Here is a 12,594-nt window from a genome sequence, read left to right as displayed (position 1 = left end):
CCACGTAAGTGAACTCCCCCGTGTGTCATGTACAAAATCAGTGAGAGATTTTGCATAAAATATTTTGCATTTTGGAGCTAAGTAACCTTTAGATTTAACCCACTAACTTGAATATGGAGACCAAAATTGCAGCCTGAGGGTTCACATGTTAAATTTGTCATGGGTAAAGGGGCGGTGGGGTAGCCTAATGGTTAAAGTGTCTGCTCGTCATACTGAAACCCTGGGTTCAATTCCCAACGTGGGTACATTGTGTGAAGCCCATTTCTGGTGTCCCCCGCTGTGATATTGCTGGGATATTGCTAAAGGTGGCATAAAACCACACTCACTCACTCAATGTTAAGGCTTCCTTGCTCTACTCAGAAAACACCACAATAAAGTCTTTGGTTTCGGCAGTTATGAGTTAATACAGTAAAAATGGAAGACTTCTCTGTTTTGTGTGGGTTTAATGCAGCTGTAAAATCAGCTGTTTCAATCAGCTGTTTGCTGGGATTTGATACCTCTGACTAACCAATGTGTATTTTCCAAATTCATGTTTGTGAATATGACTTACTAATGAGGATTATTAGCTGGAAACCTACTGGAAGTGTCATGGCTGTTGTTTTCAGCCCATGCTTTCTGTTTATCTTTTAGATCTGAAGGTGCCAAAGACACGTAAAGATGACATAATTGCTGTACATCCTAGCACTATGCTACTATGTGGCCTTGCTATAGGAAAACCCTGTATTATCAACTCTAAAGTTGTCAAGACATGTTGGCCTTCAACTGTTGGGAGTTTAACTGGTGTCTACGTTGATGAGAAAACCTTGGCTGACATCGGCAGCAAGAAGGAGGATGTCGTCACAGTGGAGAGTTTTGGTGGAGTGGAATCACTTGCTGAAGAAGTCATATTAGAATCCAAGTAAGCATGGGATGTAGTTACAAATAGACTGTACTGTTTCAGATGTTATGATAACTAACAGGACATAATGCCTCATCAGGAGTCTGGATTAAAATGGTCCCCAGCAACTAGTGTTGTTCTGTGAGGTGACATTAAGGATCAGGTGATCAAGCTGGGTGAATTTCAGTTATCACAGTATTTTATGTTGCAGAAACGTTCTTATTTTAGTAGTTTCATTGACATCATTTTGATTTCATTCCTGTTTTCTTCCAGAGAATGGAGACCAGTATACTCTGATAAAAACTGTAAGAACAGCTTCAAACATAAACTAAGTAAGTTACACCTTCATATTTTTCAAAATGACTTCCATAATGTTTTTGACATGTTACATTTTGCGATGGTAAATATTATGGAAATTTGATAGTGATTTTTCAGTACTGATACAGTGATACTGTTCAAGGAAGGCTTGAAATTTCAAGTGCATAGTTGAAAGGTATTGGAAAAAACATTTGGCTTGAGATTGTAGTTTACTGGGTTTTAAGTAAGTTTGGGGGTCAATTTTTAAGGGTCGATGCATTTGCGAACAAGTTAATGGGTGTCCTCCCAAAAGTTAGACGTCCCAAAAGTTAGACGTGTTAAAACAACCAAGGTTATGGTTGGTTGCACTCCGGTTCACTACACTGTTACCTTCGTTAATTAATGGACTAGTCCAAATGTACTAATCCAAACATAAAGAGAAGAGATTATGGATAATGACAATGACTTTATTTGACATAAAATAAAATAAAATAAGTTAATTCAACAAGATAATTTAAATGATCAATGGATGACTTTGTATTGACTTTATTTGGCATAAAAACAAAATAAGTTAATTTAACAAGATAATTTAAATGGTCAATCAAATCATTCAAGATTTAAGATTTCACATCTTTCTGAGCAAATGCCCAACTGCATCGATGAACTCCAGGTTTGTCATCCCTTCTGCACGCAGTCTCTCTTGCAGACGCATCAGCCTGTTCTCAGTTTCCCTGTAGACCTTCTTCCTCTTTGTGGGAGCAGCACCAACATTGATCTGCTGGAGTTTAGCTCTCTCTGCGATCTCAATCTTCTGGATGATCTCTACAAATCGGTAGATGTTAGGATAGTGATGTGGGAGTGCCTTGTTTAATCTACTGTGGAGGCCTTCCAGGTTGTTGTTTGTGCGAGGGCCGACAGTCTGTAGGGCCCCATAATCATGTTTTGATCAAAGTGAACATTGTGAAAACAAGTATGCAAAATCTATAATCATGTTTTGATAAAATTGAACATTGTGGAAACACATTTGGAAAACCAAGTGATTGAGTAAGTCGGTCAACATTAGTATTCTGATCAAAGTATTTCTGTACAAATGTGACACCCATCTCGTTAGTGTATGGGACAGGTTCATTATATCAGTGGGTAAGACTAGGTTGTAATCACAGTCACGTCTGATTGATTTGTCTGACAAATGGGATGTATGACTTTTGGGACGTCTAACTTTTGGGAGTAAACCAGTTAATGTACTTATTCAAAGAGTGCAGCATGGGAACTCTCAGATGTATAACGAAAGTAACTTCAGACTGAATATACCACAAGAGGGAGATAATTTTATTTCACATTTTTAACACAGAGGTACAATGCAAAATGAAAGCTTAAATATTGTGGTAATTTATTTGCTTATGATTTCCTGGAAATTCCGTAAAAATTTGTCAGTCATGTGTTTGAAAAAACATAGTTATCGATATTGCAACATTTTATATTCTGCCAAATTTAGAGCAGGCTAATGTGGAAAGTAAGATAGTAAATTGACGAAGCCCTGATGGCAGGAGGATTGACCATTGAAATGGACATATGTCCAGCAATATTCGGGGACCACACAGATTTTGGCTACCTATGTATACCTATGTATATTAAAACTTCATATGCATTTTGTTTCAGTGAACAGATATTTGTGTGAAGGAAACGCAGTTACTTTATCATATTTTGGTCAGCAGTGTGAATTTCAAGTAAAATGCCTGAAGGCAATGGTGAAGCAACTCTGTCTTGTTGAAGTGATACCTGTCAATCAGCCTGACTTGTCGTTATCTGACAGCATAGCCAGTCTCAACTTATCCGACATTTCATTTAGTGAGTCGAAGGATGAATCCAGTCAGTCTGACTCTACCTGCTCCAGCATGAACCAATCAGTGTCAACGCCCAAAACACCTGACAGTAAAACCAGTACAGTGGAAGTCACCAGTCCGCGAGCATTTCAAACTCCAGTCATCCATAGACACAGAAAATCAAGGAAATGTGAAAAGTTTTGTAAAGTTGTGTCGTCTACGAAGGTGACAGTGGTGGATGCTAATGTTAAAGAGGACGCTGATGTCGTACGCAATGCTGGAGTCATGTTGGATGATGTTGGAGGTTTGTCCGAGCAAGTGAAGCAGATAACAGAGATGGTGCAGATTCCCCTCACCAACCCGGAGCTGTTCAAGTCTTATGGTGAGAATATGGCCCTGTAGAAACTGAAATGAAACACTGATGATGATGATGATGATGATGATGATGATGATGATAGAAAGCATGATGGTGGTAGTGGTGATGGATGGATGGATGGAGGTGACTGATGTAGTAGATGATGTTAATGTTGGTGATAGTCATGTCTGTCATCATGCTAATGATGGTGTTGCTATATTGAGTTGGTGTTGTTTTACACTGCTTCTTAGCAATATTCCAGCAATATCTCGGCGGGGAACACCAGAAATGGGCTTCACCCAATGTACCCATGTGGGGAATCAAACCCGGGTCTTCGGCGCAATGAGCGAATGCTTTATCCACTAGGCTACCCCACCGTCCCTGTCGCTATATAATAATGGTGGTGATGGTGACGCTTGTGGGAGAGGAGAATGGTAGTTTCAGGTTCATGGTTCTTTGGTGGATGGTGTTGATGATGCTGATAGTGATGTCTTTGATGAGGCTCTTGAAGCTAGGTTTAGTTTGGGAAAAGTAATGGATTACTAGTAGTTAATTCACTTTATTTCGTATCTCTGTGCCATTGTAATCCGTTTAATGTATATCGCATGTTTATCGTGTGGATTTGTTATTAGAATTTGACCCCATCAACCCATTCATGCCGTACAGAGCGACTTGGGTGGTCAGATACACTGACTTAACTGATTGTGTCTTTTTGTGTGCCAATTAGGGCTGCAACGATTCACCCAGACCTCGATTTGATTCGATTTTCGATATTGGACGCTCAATTCGATTCGATTTTCGATATTGGACCCTCGATTCAATCATTTTCGATTTGATTCTTCATGCAAGTAAAAACATCAGATTTTATTTAACGTTCAGAGTTGGCTTTTTTATCATGAAATACATCGTCAACTTGGCGATGTCTACTAACAACAATTGTCATTTTATTATTAGCCTGGCGTCAATCAATCACGTTTCACCTTATTTCAGCGCTCCAAACTGCTTGAGTTGGAGTCAAAATTACGTTCTGGCTGTGTGGAAATAATTTGAATAGGTATTCAAATATCAAATCGAAAAAGTAATAATGGTTATCGAAAAATCGAAACTAAGGTGTTAGATTCAATTGTCAATAAATCAAACCGAATCGTTGCAGCCCTAGTGCCGATTAATAATAATAATAATGCTAATTTTTGCGCCTAGAATCCAACACGATGCTGCTCTCTGGAGTTACATAACTACCCTGATGGAATTGTACTTTCAAAGCCGCTACTAAGCGCTTCACGCGACCGTATAGGTCTGTACATCCGCTTCTCAGGTACCCATTTTGAACAGCTGGGTGGACTGAGTGCAACGTGGACAAAGTGCCTTTCCCAGGGACACAACACAGTATGAGACCCAGGTCACAAATTTTGGTGTCTCCACCGGGGATTTCGAACCTGGGCCTTTGGCGTGAGAGGCCAGCATGCTAACCACTACACCACTGTGCTCCACAAATTACATGGATCTTTGCACACAATATCATTTGCTGGTGTGTTTGGTCAAGACTCACTTATTTACAGGTCACTTCCCATAGCTGGAATATCACAGAGAGTGGCCAGGCATGAGGCAACAAACACTATCCTGATATACTGATGCTTGTTCTCTTTCAGGCCTTGTCCCTCCCAGGGGAGTGTTGATCCATGGGCCGTCCGGGCACAGGGAAGACCCTTCTAGCACGAGCTGTGGCCGCTAGTCTCAACATCAACGTCCTGCATGTGACAGGTCCGCAGATCTGGAGCAAGTATGTCATGATGATGATGATTGACTTAAGCAAGTGTTTTACGGCTTAAGATAAACATGTTTCTATGTCATGTTGCTTCACTCTACATTCTTCAATATTCCAGATAGATGATATAGTCTGTAAATAATCAAATCTTGACTGGGAAGTACAGTAATTGATATCATAATATTGGGATATGATGACAGGCTTTAGCTGATCTTGCAGCTCAATCCTGTCGCTTATCATGACAAGGTATGGTTTGCTAAAGACTAATTATGATGTAGATCTTCACAGGGAAGATAAACTTATAGATGATGATTATTGATAGTAACAAGTTGATGCTTCATCATAAGATCAACACTTCCTTCATGTGCATTCTTTCTTCTCAGATTCTTTGGAGAAACAGAAAGTAAGCTGAGGAATATTTTCAAGTCTGCCCAAGAGATGTAAGTAAAAATTGAAAATAGATATGTTTTGTAACCTATAACATATCTGTGCAGTTAACGCAAGGCAACGGCATACTGCTTTCTGATTTCTATTTTGAGGTGGGCTCTATCCTGGCACCTCAAGCTCACTGGATCACTTGTATGGTGCCTTAGACAGCTCGCCCACCATGCCCCCTTACATTGTGACAAATTACTTTTGTTGGGTGTAAATTCAGTCAGGGTTGTGCCTTTATGTCCTGTGTCCGAGATATCTTTCAATAAATGCACATTACGTCAAAAATTGTCGTTTATTTGTTGATCAAAAGATGAAAGAGTAGGATGAGGGCCATTTCCAGCAAACTGTCAATTTGACGTCAGTCATTTATTTTAGGAGCATATAATCTGAAATACGTGTGTGCAAGTCCCGAAGAATATGCATGTTGTTCTCATTTAATTTTAATAACATTTTCTAAAAATTTTCTTCTTCTTTAAACTGCACATCACATGAACAAAACACAACCCCTATTGTACCTGGTTCTTTATCAAAGTGGCCCATTATAAGATTACAGTGTTGTGAGTCCTTCATTCTGTCCAGGGCTCCGAGCATCATTGTAATAGACGAACTCGATGCACTGTGCCCCAAGAGAGACAACTCTAACAGTGATCTTGAGAAGCGGGTGGTGGCCAGCCTGCTGACTCTCATGGATGGCATCGATGTATGTACTCGAATGTTGATACATGTTCACATACTGCACTGTTGGGATCAATGTTTACTCAAGTTGACCTATCTGTTTCTTGGACATTGATTCAAATTATTTTTTATTACTAATCAACTGCTGTAAAAGAGATGCAGTAAAGCACTTTTGGAATGTGTATAGAAATAATCATTGATTCATAAGTGATGGCAAGGAGAAGAGGTTGCCAGAATCTGTTCCTGGTGTGTGATAGCCAACACGGAGGTTGTGTAGTTGCTATCCAGATTTATCTGAAATATTACTGGTAGCAGAATTGCATAATAATAATAATAATAATAAAAAATAATAATAGTCCATTTGTAATGCGCATTTCTCCACGCATAATGCATGCTCGAAGCACCCAGAGTTGAAAGTACACAGCACAGGATTGAAATAAGTTAATTTGATACACTTCAGCATGTAGGGTAGGCTTTTTTGAAACAGATAAGTTTTCAGATTTGATCTGAGTGACTTGATATATTTACAGTTCACTGTCATACATTGATTAAGAAATCAACATGAAGGTTTTGGAAAAGGACCTATTTGATTTGTTTGTTTCAGTGCAGTAGTGACAAGATGGTGGTTGTGCTTGGGGTGACCAGTAAACCGGACGCTTTGGATGCTGCGCTGAGACGTCCGGGTCGGTTTGACCGGGAGGTGGAGGTAGGGGTCCCCACTGCCAAACAGAGGCTGGAGGTAAGTACTGGGATGTCGGGGATCATAGTTGTTTGGGGGTTATTGGATTTCCTGGAAATATTATAAATAATGGCTCTATATTTAATAGTTGTTGAAAGGTTGTTTTTAGAATATTTGGTTTGATTAGACACCAAAGTGTCTTTTTTGTGCTCTGTGTGTCTGTCAACATGTACATATTGTAATATTTTAAACCAGATTTAAGATAATCATCTATTTGACCCTTATGTCAGATACTTGAGAAGCTGTTGAAGAAGACCCCAAACACGCTGACCACTGAGGAGCTGGCAGATGTTGCTGATGCTGCTCATGGCTTTGTAGGGGCTGACCTGGCAGCAATTTGTAAAGAAGGTGGGTTTGTAGTTTTATTTGATCTGAGATATCGGTATCGTGCCTGCTGATCCATTGACTTCCCATGGACATCTGGGTTAGAACTGATCTTCAGCATGTTATGCTTGTCATAAGAAGCGACCAATGTAATCGAGTGGTCAGACGTGCCAACTTGGCTGGAGCATGTCATCTTCTCCCACTTGCATAGATTGATGCTCATGGTGTCAATCACTGGATTGTCTTGTCCAGACCTGTTGTTTTACCGACTGCCAACATATAGTAAGAATGTCCCTGAATGTGACAATAAGCACAAGCAATAATAATCCATTGACTGCAGAGCTTGTTGGGCTTTGATGTCAAGGGAGATAACTCATGAACATTTCTCTCCCTCTACAGCTGGCCTGCATGCTGTGAAGAGGAAGATACACACTGGGAATAAGCAGCTGTTGGTATGCAGGGAGGACGTGGTGTATGCCTTGTCAACTGTTCAGCCTAGTGCCATGAGGGAGGTGCAGCTGGAGGTGCCGAAGGTAATTAAGGGGCCAAGGGGAGTTTATTATTAGAGACAGTAGAGACAACTCGGTCCTTATTAGTAGCGAGACAAATGTGATGGAACGTTATGGTTGCTCATCAGAGGAGGGAGACTGGGTGGGAGTGACATGGAGTTAAGAGGTGGTGAGATTTTGTGAGTTATGGGGTCACATTGGAATGACATTGAAAAATTATATGTTATATGTGGGATTACACTTTCTCAGTAATTGGCATTGTGTTTTCAATTGGATGAAGATAGAAAACAAATGGAAAAAAATATATGTATGTGTTATTCTGTATTCTTGCAGGTCCTGTGGTCGGACATCGGTGGTCAGGCTGAGCTGAAACTAAAACTGAAACAGGCAATAGAGTGGCCCCTAAAACACCCTGAGTCTTTTAAGAGGCTCGGCATTAACCCTCCCAAAGGCCTGCTCATGTATGGACCTCCAGGATGCTCTAAGACTATGATAGCTAAAGCCCTGGCTACAGAGAGTGGCCTCAACTTTATAGCTGTCAAGGTAAATAACGAATAATGAGAGAAGATGAATAGCTAAGTGCAGTCAGAAGAATGTCAATGTGTACTCTTTTGAATTTGTGTATCCCCAAAGAAGAAGAATATATTTGATCCATCTTGAAACTCGGTAAACAAGGTTGATGATAAGCCACTGTGCTGTTCAGCACGTGATGATATCCTGTGTATATCTGGGGTTTGTAGTTGTTGAATTAGTTATATATCCTGTGTATATCCAGGGCCATGAGTTGTTCAGCTAGTATATATCCTGTGTATATCCAAGGCCCTGAGTTGTTCAGCTAGTATATATCCTGTGTATATCCAGGGCCATGAGTTGTTCAGCTAGTATATATCCTGTGTATATCCAAGGCCCTGAGTTGTTCAGCTAGTATATATCCTGTGTATATCCAGGGCCATGAGTTGTTCAGCTAGTATATATCCAGTGTATATCCAGGGCCCTGAGTTGTTCAGCAAGTGATATATCCAGTGTATATCCAGGGCCCTGACTTGTTCAGCTAGTATATATACTGTGTATATCTGGGGCCCTGAGTTGTTCAGCTAGTATATATACTGTGTATATCTGGGGCCCTGACTTGTTCAGCTAGTATATATCCTGTGTATATCCAGGGCCCTGAGTTGTTCAGCTAGTTGTATCCTGTGTATATATTCAGGGCCCTGAGTTGTTCAGCAAGTGATATATCCTGTGTCTATCCAGGGCCCTGAGTTGTTCAGCAAGTGGGTAGGGGAGTCTGAGCGCATGCGGTGAGGGAAGTGTTCAGGAAGGCTCGCGTGCTGCTGCTCCGCTGTGATCTTCTTTGATGAGATAGATGCACTGGCTGTAGAGAGAGGGAGGTAGGTAGCCTCTGGACTCATGTCGACACATATACATGTCAGGGTGCCGCTGTACAAAGCTTACCTGAGCTAAGGTGACCAAATCCCATACCTTAGCATAAACTTAAGGTAGCCTTAGCTTAAGGTTGTTTTGTACAACGGCACCCTGGACAATCTGCATAACACCGAGGAAGGTGTTTTTTACACAGTTTTATAAAAGCTATCTATGAATGCCTTTTGTGGGAGTTGATAAGCTAACCTACACTAAGCTGACTCATCCTAACTACATTGAAATATGACTGAAGTTGCCACATGTGATAACTTGCTGTAGCATGGTAATTGCCGCTAGTTCGTATGGTTCAGACTTGGCTCATCTGGAGGCATGAATGTGGCAGACTTTACATCTGTCTGAGTCATGTTACGCCCACTGTTCTCAGTTCATCTTGAGACATTACTGTGGTATAAATCATGTTACACCTGTTCCCAGTTCTTCTGGAGGCAGTAACGTGGCAGACCGTGTACTTGCGCAGTTGCTGACGGAGATCGACGGAGTTGAGAAGCTACAGGATGTCACCATTGTTGCTGCCACCAACAGACCGGACATGATAGACCAGGTGGGAATGAATCTTACTTTCAATGTTTCTCTACATACAGAGGTCACTTGTGCTCGGTACTAGCCTCTGAGCAGGTCTCGATAAACCCTTGTAGAATTCATTGATAATACTTTTTGAATCTTAAAGCCCGTGGAATAAGCTTGGACCTCCTGAGGCCATGAAATTTTGAAAAATGTCCAAATGGGTTTAAACCTCAATTCAGTCATCCAGTGCCAACACAATTAAAGCAGTGTACGGTGCAAGGTTGTATGACCTGTCTGGTGTAGTGTGTCATTCCCAGTGTACACTGATGCATGTGCTATGAGTCACTAGCATTTTTTCAGACTGACAGTCTTTTTGTAAAGAGACTCATGTAGGAGAAATATTTGTCTTCAAAATGTGATTTCCATCACTGTGCAATCAACTTTCTATCGCAGGCCCTACTGCGTCCTGGGAGAATTGATCGGATCCTATATGTTCCCTTGCCCTCACCAGACACACGGAAGGAAATATTTCAGCTGCATCTGAAGCGGATGCCTGTTGATGTTGATGTCAGTGTGGATGATCTGGTTGAGGAGACTGACAAATACTCAGGGGCTGAGGTGTGTATTGCTATAATCTGAGAATGTTCCTGTGTATGCATCACTGTTAGGTCGAGGGCTTCTTTGACCTTTGCTTGTGGTTTATTTCTTTTCTAAAAAAATCTCAATATAACATTTAGCATTTACTTTTAGCCTCCAAATACATTCGTCAGTAAACTGTGCTATGTTATGGAACATTACATGCTTTATATCAAAAGGACCTGTGAACATCTGGGTTAGAATTGGTCTTTAGCAACCCATGCTTGTTTTAAGAGGGGACTAACAGGACTGGGTGGCCAGACTTACGGACTGCTGTGATATTGCTGTAATATTGCGTAAGCGGTGTTAAACTAAACTCACTCATACTTACGGACTTGGTTGACATGTCACACATGTTCTTGATCATTGGATTGTCGGGTCCAGACTTGACTGTTCAAATTTTCATGCTTAGAGTAGGGCTCATTTGACCTTTGTGAGTTCTGCGACTAAAACTCAGTATGTCACTATTACATGGCCTGTCTTGTTCAGGGCATGGAGGAACGTAGTCAACACTGTAGTAAAGCTGTGTATTACTGCCAGTGGTAAAGTCAAATTACAGTCAAATCCCGATGAGTCGAATGCCGGTGTCTCGAATATTATGCATAACTCGAAGTACCTGTCGGTCCCGACCATTCCCTGTTATAGTTGTCATCATTTGAATACTGGTTACACAAATTCGACTCATAAATACACACGATGACTCGAGAAGAAAATTTGGTCCCATGAGATTCAAACAACAGCAATCTTGTATACATAAGCCGAAGTCAGTCAATGAGAAGTTGATTGGTGTAGCAAACTGATCAAATTAACAAACCAGAGCGGCTTACACCTTTCCGCCATTGACGGGTGAGTTCAAAAGGCAGATTAGTGATTTTACGGAAATAACTGTCTGTGCTAATCAGACTGGAACTGATAAGGTGCCCCTATTAGTGACAGGGAAATCATTAGATAAAGAAATGCTTAGGCGGAGGTATTAGGACTGGATCCTCTTTTTTTCTACCCTTATAGACATACCTATGTCTCGAATACATCCATAAGTCGAATTTATTACTTGGTCCCCAGAGATTTGACTCATCGGGATTTGACTGTATGTATTTTTGCAGGTGTCGGCAGTATGTCACGAGGCAGCACTGTTTGCTCTACAGGAAGATATCCACATCTGTGTCGTCGCACACAGACATTTCACGGAGGCTCTGACCACAGTGAAGCCTCGTATCAGTCACCAGAAACTTCTGTTTTATGAGACATACAGCAAACAGAGCGGGCCTGCATGCTCTGTGACAGATTACAAATAACTGCAAGTGCTTCTCACATGGTGCCGCTGCTTGGAGACTGAAATGTTGGTGGTTCCAGGCTGACCATCAGCTACGAAACAACTTTAAAAGATGGTGCTTATTGGTTACTTTCTTGCTGTTTTGCATCAAAGGAACACGGACTGGTCAGCTGAAAGTCAGTGTGGGGTGCTATGTCCAAATGGGTATCACCTGTATTATGTTACACTGTGGTAAGGTAGTTCAGTTGGCTGGCCCTACGGAACCAGTATTTCCCCAGACTGTACAAGCCATCACACAAGAACACACACACATGTGCAAGCTGTTACATGTAAGGGGCGGTGGGGTAGCCTAGTGATTAAAGCGTTGGCTCGTCATGCTGAAGACCCGGGTTCGAATCCCCACATGTGTACAATGTGTGAAGCCCATTTCTGGTGTCCCCCCACCGTGATGTTGCTGGAATATTGCTAAAAGCGGCGTAAAACCAAACTCAGTCAGTCAGTCAGTGTTACATGCAATAGTCTAGAATGGGTTTTAAAACTAATCTCACCTCACCAATTTGAAGGTGCACATGTAAATTATGTTTGTACGAACATTCTTCAGCTGTGTGCTTCTGATCCATCATCTGTACTGTGAAACAGTGACCCACATTTCATACACAGATGTAATCATTGTCAGGAGCAAGTACAGTGTTTCAAAGTCTGTGACATTTTGAAATTTGCTAATAAATACATTTTCTACATGTTGAGTTAAAGTGTGACAATTGTAACCTGATGGTCTGTTCACAGGAATGGTTTATTTACCTGAGTCAGGATATCATTAATGACAAGAGTAATCTGATAAGGGGCCAGTGTTGTAGTCTTGTGGTTAGAGTGTTTGCTTGTCATACTGAAGGTGCTGGTTCAATTTCCCCAAATGTATGTGTAGCGGCCATAAAATTACCG

At 41.2% G+C, this 12,594-nt stretch overlaps 1 protein-coding gene and 1 long non-coding RNA gene across 2 annotated transcripts; both read left to right on the top strand.

The window, feature by feature from the left end:
* Positions 1-2,839: 2,839 nt before the first annotated feature.
* LOC124272370 (ATPase family protein 2 homolog) lies at positions 2,840-11,644 on the top strand (the record flags this gene model as incomplete). Its single annotated transcript, XM_046707544.1, is given in 15 exon segments — positions 2,840-3,379; positions 5,002-5,042; positions 5,044-5,132; positions 5,501-5,557; positions 6,132-6,266; positions 6,840-6,966; positions 7,197-7,314; positions 7,690-7,823; positions 8,133-8,342; positions 9,051-9,092; positions 9,095-9,124; positions 9,126-9,187; positions 9,654-9,780; positions 10,197-10,361; positions 11,483-11,644. Coding segments are annotated over 15 exon segments (1,959 nt in total), but the record flags the coding sequence as incomplete, so codon positions are not given.
* Positions 11,645-11,648: 4 nt separating this feature from the next.
* Positions 11,649-12,392, top strand: LOC124272373. Its single transcript, XR_006897319.1, has 2 exons — positions 11,649-11,974; positions 12,157-12,392. It is a non-coding gene; the product is annotated as an uncharacterized LOC124272373 (long non-coding RNA).
* Positions 12,393-12,594: the final 202 nt, after the last annotated feature.

The sequence above is a fragment of the Haliotis rubra genome, unplaced genomic scaffold, assembly GCF_003918875.1.
Source record: "Haliotis rubra isolate DU_JTF1 unplaced genomic scaffold, ASM391887v1 Scf1690, whole genome shotgun sequence".
NCBI lineage: Eukaryota > Metazoa > Mollusca > Gastropoda > Lepetellida > Haliotidae > Haliotis > Haliotis rubra.
This window is presented reverse-complemented; position numbering and strand designations above follow the sequence as displayed.